The 21486-nt window shown below is 47.5% G+C and overlaps 1 protein-coding gene across 1 annotated transcript in view; it reads left to right on the forward strand.

Moving 5' to 3' along the window:
• Positions 1 to 1984: 1984 nt before the first annotated feature.
• Slc25a48 (solute carrier family 25 member 48) overlaps positions 1985 to 21486 on the forward strand; it is a 31427-nt gene continuing 11925 nt past the window's right edge. Inside the window, exons 1-3 of the mRNA XM_029547577.1 lie at positions 1985 to 2027; positions 5971 to 6042; positions 8100 to 8358. Of these exons, the coding sequence (XP_029403437.1) occupies positions 1998 to 2027; positions 5971 to 6042; positions 8100 to 8358 (361 nt within the window). The 5' untranslated portion in view covers positions 1985 to 1997. The remainder of the gene's footprint in view (positions 2028 to 5970; positions 6043 to 8099; positions 8359 to 21486) is intronic.

Raw genomic sequence — 21486 nt, forward strand, 5'->3', positions numbered from 1 at the left:
CCTTGTCATACCTGGGGAGCTGAACAGTCAAGAAAGCTTTGGCATGTGAGATGGAGCCTGAGCTTGACATGTAAGAGTAGGTTTCCAGTCATTGGAGAAGACTCCCAGGCACAGGAGGCTGAGGCAGAGACCCTGGGTGGGATTCTGCCTGGAAAAAAACAGTAAGCCCAGTTTTACTGATTCATCTGATTCTGTGTTACAGCCGTGGACCCAAATCTAGGCAGGTCAGCCCTCAGTCCTTAGAGTGCTTGGTGCCACCTGTCAGGTTGGTGATTTATACCTCAGTTGGAATAACCCGAAAAGACACATAGGGTACAGGGACTCTGAAGCCAGCAGAGCCATCCTGACATTCATAGGTACCCCTGAAGGAGTAGGAGGGCGTGTCCCCTGTCATACCATGAAAATCAGGGAGATGAAGGGCTAAGATACAAAAAAAAGATCATTCTGAGTCCCTGCCACCCGCCACCCATCTGTGGTGAACAGGGCCCAGCCAAGCTCCAGAAACATGACTGCCAATGCTGCTCTTGCCTGGACTGTGTACAGAAGCAGCTCTGAGCTCTGACTCACATCTCTGCGATTTCCTTTCTGCCTATCTTCCTTGGCAGGTGACAAGGTTAGGGCCGGGTTTACTCTCTGCATGCTGTCTACCTCTCCTCCAAGGAGGGGCTCAGCTATTATCCTTAGCTTTGTCAAAAGGACAAGGGGGACACTGGCTACCCCTGCTACCTCACTGAACTCAGATTCGCCAAATTCCTTCCCAGTCTACCCACCTTAAAGGCTCCCCTGACAGACAAGCCACCACTGTGGGATCAATTGCGAAGCACACTTCAAGCCAGAAATGGTGAGCTATGGGACTGCGCAGGCCATGGGTCCGGACCCTGGTTTGGACCTGCAAAGCCTGCTAAGCAGGACGTAATTTACTCTGCCTTGCAGGTAACACTGGGAGAGGTGTTCTCGAGACCCAGTAGGTATTACACCGGGGAGCCCTCGGTTTAATATCATCAGTGTCAATTAATCATCTCCGCAGTTGCCACATCATTTTAGCCAAATTCGGAGAATGTGTTACAAAGTCCCCAATGTAAACTGTGCATATACATTTTGAGGGCAATATGGAGACACCTCAAAAGTCCTCCTTTCAAGTGACTTCCTAGTGGACCGCCCATGGATTGCTCATGGAGTTTGTACCTCTGTGTCAGAACACAGGCATGTGTCATTGTCTCTCTGGTTGATCAGATAAAGGAATTTTTTTTTTTTTTTTTGGTTTTTCGAGACAGGGTTTCTCTGTGTAGCCCTGGCTGTCCTGGAACTCACTTTGTAGACCAGGCTGGCCTCGAACTCAGAAATCCNCCTGCCTCTGCCTCCNNAGTGCTGGGATTAAAGGCGTGCACCACCACGCCCGGATAAAAGGGAATTCTTAACAAAATCTGCCTGAATGGGTATGAAGAACTGACCTTGAAGAAAGTGGCTGATGTGTTAGTTTCTTGGGTTGCTATAGTAAATTACCACCAATTGGCTGTCTTAAAAGAAAAGAAATTGGTGCTGGAAAGATGGCTCAGTGGTTAAGAGCACTGGCTGCTCTTCTAAAGGACCTGGGTTCAAATCCCTAGCAGCCACATTAGGCGATTCACAACCATCTGTAAGTCTAGTTCCAGGTGGATCTGACTCCCTCTTCTGGCCAAGTAACTGCTCATACATGGTGCACAGACATGCATGAAGGCCAAACACCCGTACACATAAATGTAAAATAAATATACCTTAAAAACAAACAAAACCAAACAAATGAAGAAGATAAGATACTTTTACAGTCAGGAGGCAGAAAGCAATGTCAAGGTGTTGGACCTTTCTGGAAGGCTCAGTGGGGCTCTGCCCCATGCCTTCCTCCTGGCTTGGTCTGTTGCTGCAATTCTGACCATGGCTTTTCCACTCTAGCTACAACTCTGCCTCTGCCTCATGTGGTCCTGTGTCTCTTGCCAAAGAATTGTCTCCTTTCTAAGGACATGGGACGCTGGATTCATGCCAGTAAGGAAGTGAGTGCCTTTGCTTCCTGCATAGTCAGGCCTGCCTCCCCACTCTCAACACACGCATGAAAAGGCGGGGACCACCTTCTTCCCATTCTGCCCTGCATCTTGGGAAACCCTCCTTCCTGTAAGAAGATCCAGATGTGTCCAGCCTGAGAACCTCTTGCTGACACCCCAGTGTGGCAGTGGACTCACGTGGTCTGCCCTGGATCTAACCTTCGGCTCTTGTTTGCTCTGGAACGTCTGCTTTCCTTCTGAGAAACATTTTCTCTAGATTCCCTGCCAACTGAAAAGGCCTGGGCAAGTCTAGATAGAAGTCCGGTCAAGCTGGTGAAATGGCTCAGTTACCAAAGAGCTTGCCTAGCAAGCACAGGGACCTGGCTTCCAGCTTCAGAACCCATGTTAAAATGCCAGGCCGGCATGGTGGCACACACTTGAGATCCCAGTACCAGAGTTGGGGAGACAGAAGGATCCACTTGCTAGCCATTCTTACCTGATTGATGAGTTCTGGGACAATGAGAGACCCCCACCTCAAAGGAAGTGAATATGAGTCACCTTCCTTTTCTAAGTCACCTTCAGTCCCTGAAGATGATACCCAAGGTTGTCCTCTGGCCTTCATGTGCATATGTGCACGAGCACCCCCATGTGTGTGTGTGTACCCACAAACACAATAATAAAAGAATCCAGTCTTAGCCACAATACTTGCCCTCTGTGGGGGTTTGGATGCGAATGGCCCCAATAGGCCTCATGTTTGAATACTTAGCTCCCAATTGGTGGAATTGTTTGGGAAGGATTAAGAGATAGGGCCCAGCTGAAGGAAGTGTATCACTTGGGGTGAGTTTTGGGGTTTCAATAGCCCACACCTTTCCCAGTTAGACTCCCTGTGACTCGTTTGTCTGGGTCAGATATAAGCTCTCAGCCTACATCTCTGGCACCATGCCTGTCTGCCTGCTGCCATACTCTCTGTAGTGATGGAACTGTATGCCCCCAGATTGAAGATTTTGTAAGTTGCCTTGGCTGTATTGGTTCTTTCACAGTCATAGAAAAGTAACTAAGACGCATCCATTCCTGACACCGAGCCTTCCTCACTTTCCTGTCTGTAAAATGGGTACACAGCACCTCCCAGGTGAGGCTGTCATAAGGATTGTCTAAGGAGTAGGAGAGGTAATCCAGGGGCCTGCCTGAGGGCTTAGGACTCATCCTTGGAGCCCCTTGATCATCAGGCCCTGGGCCGCTGGCCTCAGGCAAAGGCTCCTTCTCCTGCCCTGGGCTACTGGCTGTTCCTGTGGTGAGGAACTGGAATGTCTGATACTTAGACATGAGTGACAAGATGCTGGGCTGCTTCAAGACGCCATGGCAACCATGGAAACTAAAACCAGCAGTGTTCTTCATCTGCAGGGTGTGGCAAAGGGCTTCCTGATGCCCCTATGCAGTCTGCAGTCAGTGCGCATGGTCACCAGGGTCCAGGAGCTTGGCTTGGTGGCTGACCTTAGCATTCTGCCAAGGGCTCAGCGTGTCTGGTAGAGCTTCATTCACAGCCCTGAAGAGACTCTTAATGAGTTAAGCCTGCCTACTTGTGGGCTTCGGGGCTTTGATTACTCAATCTTGTGGGGGCTTGTTCCTCCATGGTCTGAAAGTTCTGGCAGATCTGGGGCCAGTGAGGGATACACAGGATATAGCCAGAGGCCTACATCACCTCCCATAGTCCTTGTCATTGTCCTGGTTGGGAAAACCCTACCCCAAGCTTAACTTCTGTGGCTAGGCTTAACCAAAATACTACAAGGGCTCAGCCCCACACTGCACATTCTAGGGTGTCTCTCCCACCCAGCCCTTCTTAACACTGGCAAATATATATATATATATATATATATATATATATATATATATACATACATATATACATGTATATATATACACACACATGTATATATGTATATAATATTCAGCTACCAGATATACTTCATTTTGGAATTATTTCTTAATGCATTGAGGTTTACTGTCTGCTATATATTCCAATTGTTTGCATGATTTTTTAAAAAAAAGCAATGGTTTATTTATTCTTTGAGTACAAAATACTATGTATTTTAATCACATTTACTCCCCTGTCTCAGTTCCTCCCAGATCCACCCGACCTTACTACCCACCCTTCTCCATGTTAGCGCTAATTGTTTTTAGCATTTTTGCCAGCATGTGTATCTGTGAACCGTGTATACACTGTGCCATCAGAGGCCAGAAGAGGGCATCAGATCCTCGGATCTGGAGTTACAGGCAGTTGTGAACTTACCATTTTGTGGGTGCTGGGGATCGAACCCAGGTCCTCTGCAAGAACAGCAAGTGCTCTTAACCCCTGAGCCACCTCTCCAGTCCCTCTTTTCCTTTAAACCCATCTAGCCCAGTGTATGTTTCCCAGCTACTCCTGGGGATCTTTCCCCCCCGACCTCACTAAGCTGTATTACCCACGCGGGCTGAGATTTTGCTGTCTTTACTGCTGAATCTTCTGAGGGTTGGAACAGATTCAGATGCGTGACTTCTAACAACTGGTGGCTGGCAAGGTGGTTAACTCACCTGACACAGCTCGATAGCGCTTCCCCTTCATTATCTGTGGCTACTAATGGATGCCAATCAAGTCCTCAGCCACGCTAGAGGCCGCACTGTAGCAGAGGAGTAGGATGGAACTGTGGGTCAGAGGAGGGTCTGGACTTACAGTTAGACTCATCGGCATAATGTATTTATTCCTGTATTAGTTGCACATTTAACAGTTAGCTTTAAAACTAGATGTGCTAAAAGATAACCTGCATATCATGGAAGGTTGGGGCTGCAGTATGAAGACATCTGGGAGACTGCCACTTTGGTGGCCTGCTTCTGGGAGGGGTGGGGGTGGGGTTCACTCCTTGCTGCATACTGGGTACTGTAGGGAACAGGACCGCTGTGGGCTCTCATACTCCCAACAGACAGTGCAGGGTATGGGAACTGAGAAAGCGTCTTAGAGACAAGGCCAGGCAATAAAAGAGAAGCAGAACCTCAGAGTCAGAACAGACACTGCTCTGAACAATCTTAGGGGCTTCCTCAATGTTCGGGGCCTGTCATCTCCTGACCCTGACTACCCAGGCTTCCTCAGAGGGTGCCACCTTGCCTTTCCTGTGTAACCTCTTCAGTCACTGCAGAGCTGCAGAGAGTTGTGCCAGGGCTGTGCCCAACTCCAGGCAAGGGCAAGAGGAGAAGGCGGTGGGGGGCCCTGCCCTGATGGGGTAACCTAATGTAAACCCTGCTTACAGTCTTTAAGCTCGGACCCAACAGGAAAGCAGGGACCAGAGGAAATTCTAGGGGACCAGCCAGAACAGAGGTTGGAGGCAGGATGCCACTGGAGGAAGTGGCTGGGGTAGGGGGGTGGGGCAAGGGGGTAACAGGTAGGCCAGTCCCAAGAGTCCTCGGCATAGGAGGCCCTAGAGAGTTTTAAACAGAGTGACACGATTTCAATTATTTTGAGAAAAATCAGTCTGGCTGTGGCTGGAGGTGAGAGGGAGACATTAGGGCCAAGGCTGTGTTCTGGTGAGAAAGGGACAAAGACTAGAAAGATGCCTGCTGGGGGGTGGCGGTGGGGAATGAGCAGGTGCCCTAGAGGCTTCTAGAAGGGTGGAGCGAGAGATAGCAGCGAAAGGGACAGAGCCGAGGTCTGGCATTTTGTACCTAAGAGACTGGCCTCCTGAGTTCAGCAACCATCAATCATCCTCATACAGCTAACCCATCTGTGTCATCCTCTGCTCCAAAGCAGCCTTCTGCATGGGACTGGGCTGCATAGTGGAGTAAGTGTCCCTGAAGATCATGTGGCACCTGGCTGGCCAGGACTGAGCCTGGCCCTCCTTGGGTGGGTCTCTTGGGGTAGGGTATCTTTAGGGGCTTGTGACCGATCTCTGAGTGGCTCCCTGCCCTTGCCCCCCCACTCTCTCTGCAGACTCGCCTGCAGGCTGGTGTTGGCTATGTGAACACATTCAACTGCATCCGCATGGTGTACAAGAAGGAGCGTGTAAGTGCCTGGGGTGGGCGGAGGGTGCCGGTCAGGCCTCCCTTGGACCTCATGGACCAGGCCACACTCCTACATCACTGCAACAGATGGGAGGCAGCTTGTTCCTGCTGCAGCTCACCTATTTCTTCTCATCTTGCACCACATAGCAAATGCTACCTTACCTCAGCTCACCCCTGGTCACTTAGTACCTTGCTGGGAAGGAACTTCCCAAAGAGTTTTGTATGAACTCTCTGAAGACGCTCTGAGGAATTTGGAACCACAGAATGGAAAGTTCCTGCACAAATAAGGTGGACGCAATGATTGTGGGGGAAGCTGAGCCTTAGTAGCATCCCTCTATCTGGATGCAGCGGCAATCCCCACCCCACCCCCATGTTCACCCCCAACACGTGACTGAGGTGTTGATTTTCAAATAGGAAATGGAATAATATTTTTAACACCCGCTCCCTTCGTAAGGCTTAGCAGGTTGCTTTCTGAGACTACCCTTTGGGGAATCTAGGATTTTTAAAAGTTACATTTAGGATAAAAATGGCCCCCTTTAAAGAAACAGTCAAATGCATGTTCATGGCAGCTCTGAGCTTCCCTAGGTCCTGGCAATGTGCCCAGTGTGACTGTTGCTGTCACAGGCCACATTGTAACAAATGCCCGAGGCTTGTACAGCCTCCTGTAGGTACCAAGCTTGCCAACAGAAGAGTTCATGGTGAATGCCAGTGTGGCTTTAACTCTTGATTGGCCACTCTGAAAATCAGGGTGAGTGGTGTCAACCTTGTACTTGGTGTTCTAAGGTAAATGGGCGTGACTCCCCAGCCTCCTGAAAGATGGTCATTGATTCTTTTGTTTGGCTCACATTCCCCGCAGTACTTGCCAGCCAGTGTCCCAGTGTCCAGCCTCGGGTGGGGACCTCAGGTGTTATTTCTGAGACAATGTAGCTCAGTGTTTCAAGTTATGGAGGAAGTGCCTGAAACGAGGCGTATGCCTATGTGCCTATGTGTACACATGTTTGTGAGGTGTCTTCTACCGGTCACGATCACCCGTTTGTGGCATAGCTTTCTACATTTTCGTTTTGTGATGTGGCTTCTTAGAACTTCCTCATCGTTGGCATTGGCACATGTGTACCATTTCAGCTCTCCCAATGGCTGTGGAATTTTCCAGTTTCCCTTAGAGCACCTGTGTGTGGGCTCATTGAGAACACAGTTATAGAGGAGACTCTGACCCCTGCTGGAAGCATTGCTTCTCGCCTTGCCCATCCCTCATTCACCCCCTTTTTTTCTGTGTGTGTGTGTGTGTGTGTGTGTGTGTATGTGTGTGTTGTATGTGTGTTGTGTGTCTGTTGGGTATCTGTTGGGAGTTGTGTGTGTGTTGTATGTGTGTTGTGTGTCTGTTGGGTGTTGTGTGTGTGTTGTGTGTTGTGTGTGTTGTGTGTGTTGTGTGTGTGTGTGTTGTGTGTGGTATGTGTGTGGTGTGTATGTGTATGATGTATCCTGAGATGCTGTCCCGGTACTCTTGGGAGGTCCCTTTGTCAGCCGGTCACCACAGACTTAGTGAGCTGTATAGTGTTGCCTGTCAGTTTGTCCAAACCCTCCGTCCTGTCCTCACCTGCCTCACCCCCAAGACCATGAACTCAGTGAGGGTGAACACTGTCTTGTTATTGATTTGACTCACAGAAAGTAACAAGACAGACAGACAGACAGACAGCACTAGCTTTGCTTGAGCGACTAGTGAGGAGATGTGCCGGTACTTGATATTTCTACTACTCCTTAGGGCTCCTCAGACATTGCAAAGCCACAGCTCTGACACTGACATGTGGGGCATGCACACATCTGAGGCCAAGACTCCATTGTGCAGGAGGCTCGTCTTTGGGGCTAGAATGACTGCCTGAGTTGCATGTGGCCTTCTGCTGTCTTTTCTGTGTCATCTAGTCCCTTGTTGGGGGCTCTTCTGTGGCATGGTGAATTATTCTGAGCCTGGGGGGCAGGGAGGTCCCGTACCTGGTATGCAGAGAGAGACCCCGAAGAGCGGTTTGGCCTTACACTTCCTCCCACTGGGTCTTTTTGCCACAGGTGTTTGGCTTCTTCAAGGGCATGTCCTTCCCCCTGGCCAGCATTGCCATCTATAACTCAGTGGTGTTCGGGGTCTTCAGCAACACCCAACGGTTCCTCAGCCAGTACCGCTGTGGGGAACTGGAGGCTGGCCCTGGCCGAAGTCTGTCTGATCTGCTCCTGGCTAGCATGGTGACTGGTGTGGTCTCTGTTGGACTGGGCGGGCCTGTGGAACTCATCAAGATCCGACTGCAGATGCAAACACAGCCATTTCGAGAAGGTAAGAGGTGTCTGAGGACCCGTGACTCTTTCCCACGTGTCTGGCTCTGTGGTCCCATGGTTCATAGCCTTCTCAGTGAGTAAGACCATCCTCCTCCCTGCTCACCATAGGGGCCAGCTCAATTTCTCTGCTCGAGAGTTCTCCGTGCTGCTCTTGAAAGTGGCTTTGACAGAGGAAGAAGGAGAGGAGAGGGGCACACGCTGTGTGTGTGTCACCTTTGGCTGACTTGAATGCTGGAGGAGACATAGTTTCAATCAATACCTTGGGTTTTGTTCTTGGTTCATTCTCAAGTTTCCATGTCTATAGAATGGAGGGGCTGTTTCTCTGGTCTTTCCTGTCATAGTGTGTGTATGATGAGTCCCCCCAAACACCCGCCCTTGCTGGCAACCTTCAGAATGGTTGCTGTGTCATCCCTCTGCACTCTAAGGCTGGGGTTTGGCTGTGGAACACCACAGGAGGCCCACAGGCTCACTCAGGAGCATCCTGGCCCAGGTCCGTAAGCCCCCTGTCCTGGCAGTGTCTGGTGCAGGCCCTAAGCCTTCTGAGCATGAGACTGGTTCTCCCCACCATACACAGGGCGGGCCTGGGCCCCAGCTGCTCTGAGGATGTGTGTCTGTCTCCAATAGATGAAGTCAGTGTCAGGGTGGAAAGGATACAGAATGACAACAGAGACCCCAGGGAGCTATGGGGCAGGCCCATCTGGTCCCATCCCAGGGGTGAAAGCAAGAATGTAGGGAGAGATTGCAGACAATCGCATTGGAGGCAGTAACCGCAGGAAGCAGAGGGTTCGAGGAAACATGCCCTCTCCCATTTTGATGAGACACAATCTTTCTTCCCAGTTTCAGTTTTCCTGTTTTAACTGAGACATGAACCCAGGGCATACTTCATTGCATGCCTTCCTCTGCTGGTAGAAAACAAAGGCAGCCCAGGCAAAAGGGGGTGGTACCCATATCTGAAAGCTGTGGGGAGGTGGGGGGGGGAGGTTGAGGGGAAAGCAGGGCTGTGGTGACCTTGGCAGTGTCCTTCGAACAGGACAACCAGGACAGTTTCCACATGGCTGCTATCCTGTGGCCTGATGGGTTTGGATCCTCTGGTTTTTTTAAGACCAGACAGAAAAATGGACCTTCTTGTAAGACATCACAGTTAAAAATTGTCAGGCACTTTAGTTACATAAGCTCAAAGAGACAATCGTGTGGCCTGAACAGAGCAGGGCTGGGGCCGACTGAAGCGTGCAGTCTCGGCTTCCGGCCACGCCCTCGTAAACGATGGCTTTGCCAACAGCAGCATTTCCAAGCAGTGTGGGCGCCACTGGGGATCCCCTTGCTTTGTGGTTTTAATTCCAAATTGCCAGTCCACATCCAGGTCAGCCATCATGCACTGTGAGAGGTGACCTGACATTCTGAAGCAAATTGCCAGATGACTCTGTGCCATCTACTTTAGGACATGTGACAGATGGGCTGGGGGTCAGTGAGGTGGCTAGGGTCATCATTTTTTGGGAGAGCCAGTGACTTCCTCCTGAATGTGTACTGATGGTACTCCATGGCTGAAACCTGATCAGAACAGAGGTGTCCCCTTTTGATAATCTTCCTTAGGTTAAGGATTTTAGGAGAATTCACCCCGACTATGTACAGAGTTTTGCATCCTCTCATATTCCCCATGGAAACGGACATAATGGCATATGCATTTATTTAAAATAGGTGTGATACTTAAAATAGGTGTGCATTGTTCCCTCAAACACATGCGCACATGCACACGCACACATGCACACACACAGGCACACAGTCAGGACCATTACTCTATGATAAGAATCCCATTTCTGGAGTTAGGCTGTCAGCAATCCTATCTTTATCCAAACTGAGAAAGTTAGCGTGACTCACCTGGTGCCACCAAGCTTCAGCCGTGTCACTTCACTGCTAGGACAGACAGGAGGTCCGTGGAACTCTCAGTCCAGCATCTGGCATGTTGAAATTGTGAAGTAACTGTCACCTGTAGGGTTGGTAACTGTGCTATTTAAAACGCCCTGCTGGTGACCGTTTAGCCTGTTTGCTGTTTGTCTTCACCCCAAACAGTGAAGTTATCAGCCAATTCGTTTATAAAGAAGCTCCTTCACTGGGGCTCTTTCTCTCAGGGCGTGGGTTCTTCAACTCATGAGTGGGCCCAAGGGCGTGGTCATTTTTAAGATTCTTGGCACACATTGTGAAATTTATGCAGAAGGGCCTTGTCACGTTGCATTGGCAGCTGCTGAAATTGAAAGGAATCACTACTGTACAGATGTGTGGCTACCAAACATACCACACATGCACACACACATGTACAAACACAACACACATGCATACACACAACACACACACCTGCATACACACTTATACTCATGCACACACACATACATACATGCACACACACTCACACATACTCACATATACATGCACACACATCCACACACTTGCACACACACCCCCACTCACACACACTCACACAATGCATACACTCACATGCATACACACAACACACATACATACTCTCATACATGTGCATGTACACACACATGCACATATACATGCACACACATCCACACACACTTACACTCATGCACACACATACATACATGCACACACATACATATACATGCACACACATTCACACATACATATACATGCACACACATTCACACACATGCACATTCACATGTGCACATGTACTCACATAGAGCACACACTCACATACACAGGCGCGCACACACACCACACTCTACACTTTTCCAGGCATGCCCCACAACCTCCTCTAGACTCTCCTAGCTCCCTACAGCTAGTCTCCTGGGACTCCTGCCCATTGGTAAGCAAGTAGGAGTGGCTTGGGTTCTCTCAGAGGTGTTCCTCCCAGTGAGGAAACCTGCCTTCCCTTCTGCATTCTTACTGACATGAATGAGCCTACCTGGGGGCCCTGTCACATTGTACCCGAGAAACAGATGGCCAGTGATGTTCTCCTCTACCTGAAAGCTCTTGGGTCTGTGCACCCACCAAAACCCTAACGTGTGCCTCCCAAGGCCCATATGTAGCAGAAAGAGGTTGACAGACGTGAGGGGACTCAGCATTGGCCATGATCCCAGTCAGCTGCAGGCCCAGCTGGAGGCAACCGTGCTGTGTTCTGCCTGTTGGCATTTACTCTGGGACTAGCCCATCCTTCATAGTCACTTCCTGGACCCCACTGAGCCCCTCAGAGTAGGTAAAGCAGAGATGTGTGGTACACAGCACCAGTTTTGGGGAGCCACACACATATGTGGGCCCTCTCTGGAGCCTTGGACTCTGTCTGTGTGGGTCAGGAAGGCACCCGAGAGGCAGCAGATGCAATGAGTGCTGTCTGACGGCTGAGTGGCAGTACGATCTGGGGTGGGAGTGTTTCCTATTGAGGGGCAATGTGGAACAATGGTCAGCGACAGGAAATAGTGTGTCGGGGTGAGTAACCTGGAGGGCAGGATCTCAGAGAGACATGGGGTGAGTTGGGAAGAGTTTCATAGCCAAGGCTGAGGGAGATTCTGCCCCCACAGTGAAGCAGCTTGGCCTGCAGAGTGAACCCACCACAGTTGTGTCATAGGACAGCTGAACTTACAGCCTTAGGTGTGGGTGCTTGGGTTATGGGACTCACGTGTGCTCAAGATGACACCAGTAATTAGTTCAGCTGCACTGACATCTGGGAGCAGAATCCTGCGACTCTGGGGTCACTGACTATGGTGGTGGGGGCAAGTCCTTGTGGGAACTGGCACTTGAGGAAGGGATGGAGTTGAGAAGGCCTTCTTCTCCAAAGTGGGAGTGGAGGAGGAAATACAGAGAAGCTTTGAGTGTGAGAAGAGGGACATGGAGCAGGGGGTGCTGGACTCAGTGAGAATAAGGACACAGAGTGGGTTCTGGTCTCGGTGAGAAGAGGGACACGGAGGGGGTGCTGGACTCGGTGAGAAGAGGGGCATGGAGGGGGTGCTGGACTCGGTGAGAAGAGGGGCATGGAGGGGGTGCTGGACTCGGTGAGANGGTGCTGGACTCGGTGAGAAGAGGGGCATGGAGGGGGTGCTGGACTCGGTGAGAAGAGGGGCATGGAGGGGGTGCTGGACTCGGTGAGAAGAGGGACACGGAGGGGGTGCTGGACTCGGTGAGAAGAGGGCACGGAGGGGGTGCTGGACTCAGTGCCATCACAGAGAAGAAACTCTAGCTGGACCAGGGTCCAGAATATGGCTAGTGGTGGAGGAGATTGTCCTACGTGCCAATGAGGGATGAAGGTGAGCAGAAGAGAAGGGTAGCTGAGGGCTGGATCCAGGCAGTTTGGGCATAGAACACAAGATCTGTATAGCAACAGAGATGGGGACAGACCTGTTTTTTTTTCTTCACTGGGTCCTCAGAAGTCCCCGCTTGGGGAGGACATGTCCCATGCTTCTGTGCTCCTGGGTGCATCAGCTTCTCTTTCACAGAATAGTTGGATTGCTGCTGTACACTTGTGTGGCTACCAAATATACCACATACACACATGCATACTATATATACACATGTGCACACCACACATATATACAACCCCCCCACATGGATACCACACATACACACGCACAATACATGTACACCACACAAGCACATCATGCATGCACACATGTCAACACACATGCACACAACACATGTTCAACACACATGCATGCACACATGTACACCCACATGCACACCATACATATATACCACACGAGCACAGAACATGTGCACACACATATGCCAACACACACACACATGCACACATGCACATAACACATGTACACACATACACATGCGCACCATACATGTACGCAAAGGTGCACACACATGCATACCACATATACTCTACTCTTCCCCAGTTGGGAAGTGCAGCAGATTTTCTAAGATCTCCTAAGTGATAAAATCATTAATGACAGCTCCGTTCACTTCCTAAATAAGAGAACTGTGTGGAAAGTCAGGAACTCTGGGGACATAGGTGAGACCCAAAAAACCCAGACTCATTCGGGCTCTTGATAGTCTGTCTGTGCTTCACCAAGAGGCTCTGAGATGCCAAAAGGAAGTGAGGGCTGGGGCCCTGGCAGCCTAGAAGTGGAGGGAGGAGGCCTAGAGAGGCTGTGCATAAAGCCATGCACTCAGCATGATGTACCACAGTGAATGTTGCATGCGTTGGAGGTACATTGTGGTGTTTGCTATTGTTTTTCTTTGGTTTTTTTTTAAGATCAATGGGCAAGCCTAAGTGTTGTCCTGATGTCTTGACACCAGCCTTGAATGGTCTTGTTCCCAGATAGTTATCAGTGGCCTTGATTTAGGTGGTGAAGTTGACAAGTGTATACTTTCAGAATCACAGATTCCTATCAGGACAGAACAATAAACAGAGGAATGGTAATTATGTCTCTTGAGCAGAGTTGGGTCTCAAAACACTCACTCCAGTGAAGTGTGTCTGTAACATTCTCTGCCCATGTCACAAAGCCAAGGAAGTAGACCCACCATTCATCTTTGTCCCCTCTTTATAGATGAAGAAACAAAGACCTATGGAGTCTAGTCCCTTGAACAGGTTGTTCAGTAAGTAGTAACTGAACAGGATTGGGCTTGCTGGTGTGTTTTTAATGCAGGGTTCTTTCTACTGAAGTGCCTGACTCTTTTACAGCCCCTGGGTCCTGGGGAAACTGATGGACTCTTGAGAAACAATAGCTAGCAAAGTGTATCCCAGATGAGAAGTGTCTAGCATGTGATCTGAGGGGTCTGCCAGGCTGCTCATACCCAAACCCAATCCTCGGAGGTTATAGCCAGTTTGTTTGCCCAGAGAGCATATGGGATGCCTCTGTTACCTTAGACTGTGGATGAGAACATGACAGGGGAGGATTTTGTTGAATGCCAAGCGTATGAACCCGTGGCCTTGATGTGGGGACCTGCTCAGGTCGGCTCGTCTAATGTGTATGGAATAACACTAAAGTGCTCGGGTCTCAGGCCACAGATTCCTACCATAAGGAAGTGTCCTGTCCCAGAAAGGGTGTTTGCTTTCTGTTGCTGTGATAATACAATGACCAAAAGCAACTGGTGGAGAAAATGTTTATTTCCTCTCATATCAACATTCCATCACGAGGCTAGAAATCTTACATTCCATGATGAAGGAAGGTCAGGAGGCTAGAAACCTCACAACAGGAGCCTGTATGCAGGGACGGAAGAAGACCCCTGGAGGAACACTGGCCTGCTCTCTGTCTTAGTTAGGGTTTCTATCACTGCAACAAAACACCATGAGCAAAAGAAAGGTGGGGAGGAAAGGGCTTATTCAGTTTACACTTCCAGCTTGGAGTCCATTACTAGGGGAAGTCAGGACAGAAACTCAAGCAAGACAGGAACCTGGAAGCAGGAGCTGGTGCAGAAGTCATAGAGGGGTGTTGCTTACTGGCTTGCTTCCTATGGCTTGGTCATCCTGCTTTCTTATAGAACCCAGGACCACCCAGGGGTGGCACCACCCACAATGGGCTGGGCCACCCCTCATCAATAACTAATTAAGAAAACGCCTTACAGCCAGATCATATAGAGGCGTTTTCCCAACTAAGATCGTCTCCGTTCAGATAAGTCTTGTTTGTGTATCAGGTTGACATAAAAGTAGCTAATACACACTCCACGGCTTGCTCAGCTGGAACCTTTTCAAATGCCACCTCAGACCAACAGCCCAGGTATGGCACCACTCTCTCGGTGGGCTAGGTCCATATCGGTTGTTAATCAAGAAAATGTCACTCAGGCAAGCTGATGGAGTCATTTTCTCGACTGAGACTCCCTCTTCCCAGATGATCCCAGCCAGTGTCAACTTGACAGAAAAACAAACAAGAAAACCTAACGGGACCCAAGGATGAGACAGCATACGGGGAACTGGGAATGTCAAATCCACCTCAAAACCAAACAATACCTACCCACCTCAAACCAAACAAGCACAACGGCATCCTGCAAGGGGATGAGAGAGATCAGAAATGAACGGCCAGAGGTGAGGCCGGCAATCAGGTTGCCGAAGAGCCATAGGACCAGTTAGTCACTGTTAAAAGCAGTCATGACAGGGGCCAAACTGATGATGTAAGACCTGTAGATTTATGTGGGGCTCCCACCCCAGGGCGAAAGTGAATGTAGCAGAGGGTCCTTTTTCTTGTCTCAAACATCCTGCCAGTCTCCGAGTAGGGCAGCAACCACACCCTACAGGACCTGTAGGTCATGACTCCTTTGGGGGTTGTGTATCAGACATCCTGTGCATCAGACATTTCCATTAGGATTCATAACAGTAGCAAAATTATAGTTACAAAGTAGAAATGAAAAAAATGTTATGGTTGGGGGTCACCTTAGCATGAGGAACTGTATTAAAGGGCAACAGCATCAGGAAGGCTGGGAACCAGTGGTGTGGTAGTTACATGCCAATGGGGCTGTAGGCCTTCTGAGATCTATAATCTATACCAATTAGAGGACCGTAACATGTTTTCAATTAAGGGAAAGTATCAGTCTTAGCAGCTCTGTCTCCATGACGAAGCAGTCATGATAAGAAACGATCAGAAGCTGATTTTTTTTATGTTTGTCCTCATTATAAAAAGTATGGTTAGAGATATTAAAATATTTTATTTTAGAAGAAAATATTGTTATATGTTAATCCTGCCACATACATGGGCCCCCAACTCCTACCCCAGGGCCTACCCTGGGAGGCCCAAGATGTTGGTGGGGCATCAGTAGTTTAGTGACTGAGCACGGATTCAGCATCCTGCATCTCTCCTTAGTCACACTGGGAAAATGGCATGCTGGTCTAGGAAACTCAAGCACACGTATTTCCAAGAGCCATTTTCCTGTTATCTCCCAAATCAGCCTATGAGAATCATTCACATTTTGCCTTCACCAACCATAGCTAGAGCTACAGAGGACTCTCACCCAGGGCTTTTTGGCAGCCAGTGGTAGGGACTCTGAGCCACACCCTCTGGGTCAAGGTATATAGCACAGGGTGCTGCATGATCAACCTTTTGGAACTCCCATTGTTTTCTGGGAGAAAATTCTAGAACCTACTCAGCAACTGAGTGTTGACTTAGTGTAGTTTTCCCTGGCTCCTGCCATTGCTGCTGAGTTGATAAATATAACGCAAGTCTTCATCCTGGCCATTGTCAGTACTGTGATGTGTTTCCACATGGGCCTAGCACTGCAATGTCTGCCGCTGATGACACATTCTTCATGATCCTGGTGGTAAACCATGCATGCCATTGAACCGTGCAGGGGGATGCTAAACAAACACCGCCCTGAGATGGTTTCCTGTTTTATGAGCACTTCCTTGATGATAGATAGCATGGTGTTCTTTAACCTGAGCTTATCAGGAGAACATTGCAGGCTGTGGAGTGTCATGGTAGGTGTGGCTCTCTATAGGTGCATGCAACTGTCATGGAAGAGATAAGCTTTTTTTTTTTTTAACATTTATTTATTTTATGTATATGGGAACACTGTAGCTGAACAGATGGTTGTGAGCCTTCTTGTGGTTGTTGGGAAATGAATTTTTAGGACCTTAGGACCTCTGCTCACTCTGGTCAGCCCTACTCGCTCAGTCTCTGCTCGCTCTGGGCCCAAAGATTGATTTATTATTATATCTAAGTTCACTGTAGCTGTCTTCAGACACACCAGAAGAGGGCGTCAGATCTCATTACGGGTAGCTGTGAGCCACCATGTGGTTGCTGGGATTTGAACTCAGGACCTTAGGAAGAGCAGTCAGTGTTCTTACCCGCTGAGCCATCTCAACAGCCCGAGATAAGCTTTTTATTAAGTGTAACATTTAGAATCAAACTGATTTAAAACTGGGGCTCAGGAAAAGGAGGTAAAAAAAGCATGAAGAAACCAGGAGCTGAACACTGCACTGAAAGAACAAGGAACCCCAGAGATACCCTGGGTGAGGACCATTCTATAGCAAGAAGAGGTTGTTCCCTCCTAAACGTGGGTATCATGAGAATGTCATAGATGGAAAGCAGAGATTTCTTCCTGGAGGAGGAAAATGCTATCACAGATATCATGAGGTCAAATGGCAGCTTCATGGTAGATGTTAGATTGGATAAGGGTAATATCAGTGTAGAATGAACCCAATTACTAAGGTTAGCAAGATGACATCTCAACCCTCAGGATATGTGTTCAGAAGTATTTAGGGTTAGACATTCGGTGCATGGAGCCCACCTGAAATAGGTCATAAGATAAAGTTATGCAGCCAGAGAGAAGTGCTCTATATGTGGCAGGACTAAGGGTCAGATGTACCATGGGTAGAAGACCTAGGGCATCAGTCCTGGCTGTGAAGTCTTGGGCCCCAAGTGTGTGCTGTGATGCTGGTTGGGGGTGGGGTGGGTGGTGAACACAGACCTGAGGCAGAGGTTCCATTTGTCTCCTTTGCATCCCCCTGTGCTGCCACAGCTACAAAATGAGAACAGGAGCCAGAGAGAGGCAGCTCCCTGGCCGGAGAACTCCATGCCCCATCAGCAGCACAGTTGCACCCAAAACTCAGTCTGAAAAGGAGCCTGTCTAAACTCTCCTGGGGCAATGCCCACTCTAAAACCCGGTGTCATAGCTTTGAACTGTCATTGCAAATTGTGCTTCCTCCTGTTAGCAGTTCGCCCCAGGAAACAGCAGGGACAGAGTTTAAAACCCACCCCGCCGAGGAGGAAACACTGACTGATTTTTAATCTACTGGGTTTTCTGATGCGCTGTTTTTATTTTTTCTTTCTTTGTTGCTTTTAACCTTTGTTAATGTGTAACCTTGACGTTTCTGAGATTGTATCATAGTCCTCTTGTTCGGGTTTGTCTGTTGCTTGGTTAGGTTTTATGATTGTTCTGTGTTTTTCCACTTGCTCTCCAGTCAACGCTCTGCTGTTCTTTCTGTGAGCAGCTATTGCTCTCCCTCATTTGTTCCTATATCATTTCTTCTCTCTTGCCCCCTGCGCTTTCTCTTCTTATGCCATAACTGGAACCTTCCATGGCTTTAATGATCTTTGAGCTCAGTGCACCCTGAAGTTACCCCAACTTCTTTTTCTCGGCTGCTTTTTCATTTCAGCTTTTTTTCTCAGTTGATGAAACTCTGCTCCCCAGCCCAATTCCCTTGGCTGCTGATCTCAGCAACCCAGGCTCTTGTCAATGCCATGAGACCCTTGTTGTTTATCCCTCAATTATTATTGAAGCCAAAGCGATGGCTATTTTCACCTGGCCAGTGTGACATTTCTGTAGCAGTTCTACCCAACTGTTGTGGTTGTTTGTGTAGCTCACACTCTTGGAGTAATAGAGGGTGCCTGGTGGCTCTTATGCACATGTATTGAAGGTTTAACTGCTGAGTTATACACCCACTCTGCCGTACTCTGGCCCCACATTGAACATTGTGGATAATTCAACAGAAATAATATACCTGATATCATCTAACCAACACACAAAAGCCCAGATTCCTAAGTCCCAGCACAGGCTATGTAAGAAGCATGAAAGCATTATAAAAAAAAATTTAATGAAATCAGAGGATACAAGTAAACTATCAAATGAACTGAAATAAAATTCAAATAAATACATAAAGAGAGTCAAACAGGATTTGACAATGAACTGAAATAGAATCCAAATAAATAAATGAAAAGAGTCAAACAGGATTTGACGTAGGAACTCAATGATAAATTGGAATTTAAGAAATGGAGGTTTTAGTAAGTCAAAAACAAAACAACCAAAGGAAAAAATCCTTCTTTACAAAGCCCCACTAACAGAATGGACCGAATAGAAGGTAGATTGTCAGGGGTGGAAAACGGATGTTAGAACATGTAACAGATGTTAGAACATGTAACAGATGTTAGAACATGTAGACATTGACAAAGATAAAGTAATAAAATATGAACAGAACACATGAAATCTATTAGACACCATTAAAAGATCAAATGTATAAGTTATGAAAAAAATTGTACATCATGGGTAATAGAACTTCAATTTAAAGATATATACAATGTATTCAGCAAAACCATAGCGCAAAAGTCCCCAAAAATAGAGAAACAGATGACCATAGAATGAGGAGGAATTTAGAATAGTAAACAGACAAGACCAGGAAAGAACCCACTGACTTCACATTTCAGTTATAACAGTAAGCCAAGAGAGCAAAGAAAACATTGAAAGCTAGAGAAACACTAAATCATACATAAAGGCAAATCTATAAAAATTCCAGTGTCATTCTTTACAGAAATTGGGGAAAAAAAAAAAACCAACCCAATCTTAAGATACCCATGAAGGCACAAGTCTCCAGAAAGTCAAATAACTCTAAGGGAGAAAAAAACCAGCCAACCAACCAACCAAAAAAACCCTGGAGATATCAACAAACTTGATTTCAAGTTGCACTACAGAGTCATAAGAACAACAACAACAAAAACAAAAACGAAAAACAACCACGTAGACCACAGAACAGAACAGACCAGCACAGAGGACCCATCTATAGACTCTCATAACTATGGGTATTTGATTTTTGACAAAGCTGCCAAAAATAAATATTAGACAAAAATACAGCCTCTTCAACTAATAGTGCTGGTAAAACTGAATAGCTAGATTAAGGAAAATGAAACTGAATTCTTATCTCTCTCACCCTGCACAAAAATCAACTCTAAATGGATCAAAAACTTTAATGTAGGATCTGAATGCCTGGAAGCATTAGAGGAAGAAATCAGAACACTTTAAGGCATCAGCATGGGCAAGGACTTTCTGATTTTAAATTATATTTATTTAGAGTTGGAAGAGACACGTGCCATACCACATGCATGAAGAGTTATGAGAGTTCTTCATCCTGTTGGTCCTAGGAGATACAACTGGGGTCATCAGTCTAGGCAGCAAGCATTTTTACCCATTGAATCGCCTCACTGGCCTATCAAAGACTTTCTGAATGGGACCCTGGTCACTTGGTATAATGCTAACAATCGACGAGTGAGGTTTCATATAAAATTAAAAAGCTTCTGTATGACAAGGAAACATGTAGAGATGGCCTGCAGGAAGGGAGCGAATTCTCGATGGCTATATATCTAACAGAGGGTTAATACCTGGGTTATAGAAAGATCTCAAATAACTAAATAACAATAAATCAGTCTGGCAGTGGTGGCACACGCCTTTAATCCCAGCACTTGGGAGGCAGAGGCAGGCGAATTTTTGAGTTCGAGGCCAGCTCGGTCTACAGGGTCAGTTTCAAGACCTCCAGGGCTACACAGAGAAACCATGTTTCAAAGAACCAACCAATCAAACAAACAAACCAAACCACCACCACAATAACAACAAAAACAAAAAACCTAAAACTGAGCTAACTGAACCACTCCTGGGTGTTTTCCAAGAGCACCAAGTCAACGCACAACAGGACCACCTGCACACCAGTGCTTATTGCAACAGGGCCACAGTAGATGAGCTATGGGGTCAGCCAAGGTGGCAACCACAGGGTACACAAAGGAAGTGTGGTTGGGTGCACAGTAGAATTGTTTGAGCCACAAAGAGTGACATTATGTCATTTACAGGACAACCATAAAACTGGATATAATCTGGTAAGTAAATTAAGTCAATTTTAGAAAAAAAAAAGATTCAATGTTTTCTCCCACTTGTGGCTCTCATACTTTGTATAGATGCATAAAACCATATATGTATATATGGCATGCAAGAAGTAAGACAGAGTAAGGAAAAAGGGAATAGAGAGGTAAGAGAGGAGTGGGCAGCAGGGCAAGGGGCTGATAACGCTCAAAGGATGTTACATGCTTGCATGAAGTTGTCTTATGTAACCATGGTGCCTTGCTACAGGTTCCAAACAATGAAGCTAATAAACCATTGAAAGGCTCCACCCCATCCCCAAACTAGGATACAAAGTAAACCTTTTCAGAAGTTAATTATCTCAGGTATTTTGTTACAGTACTGCCAAGCTGACAAATGTTAACAGTTCAAGTTTGGGTTGGTGCAGAGCTGTGTCAGCATCTGGTGATTGTTTTCATTACTATTATAACTTCTATTATAGTCTATATATTATATATTTTACTGGCTAGTATATTGCTTTAATAGCCACAAATGAATACTATACACCAATCACAGCCAGATTACTTTTAACACTTAGGGGACTGTGAGAGGATTTTCTTATTGCTAACTC

This window comes from Mus pahari, chromosome 16 (genome assembly GCF_900095145.1).
Source record: "Mus pahari chromosome 16, PAHARI_EIJ_v1.1, whole genome shotgun sequence".
NCBI lineage: Eukaryota > Metazoa > Chordata > Mammalia > Rodentia > Muridae > Mus > Mus pahari.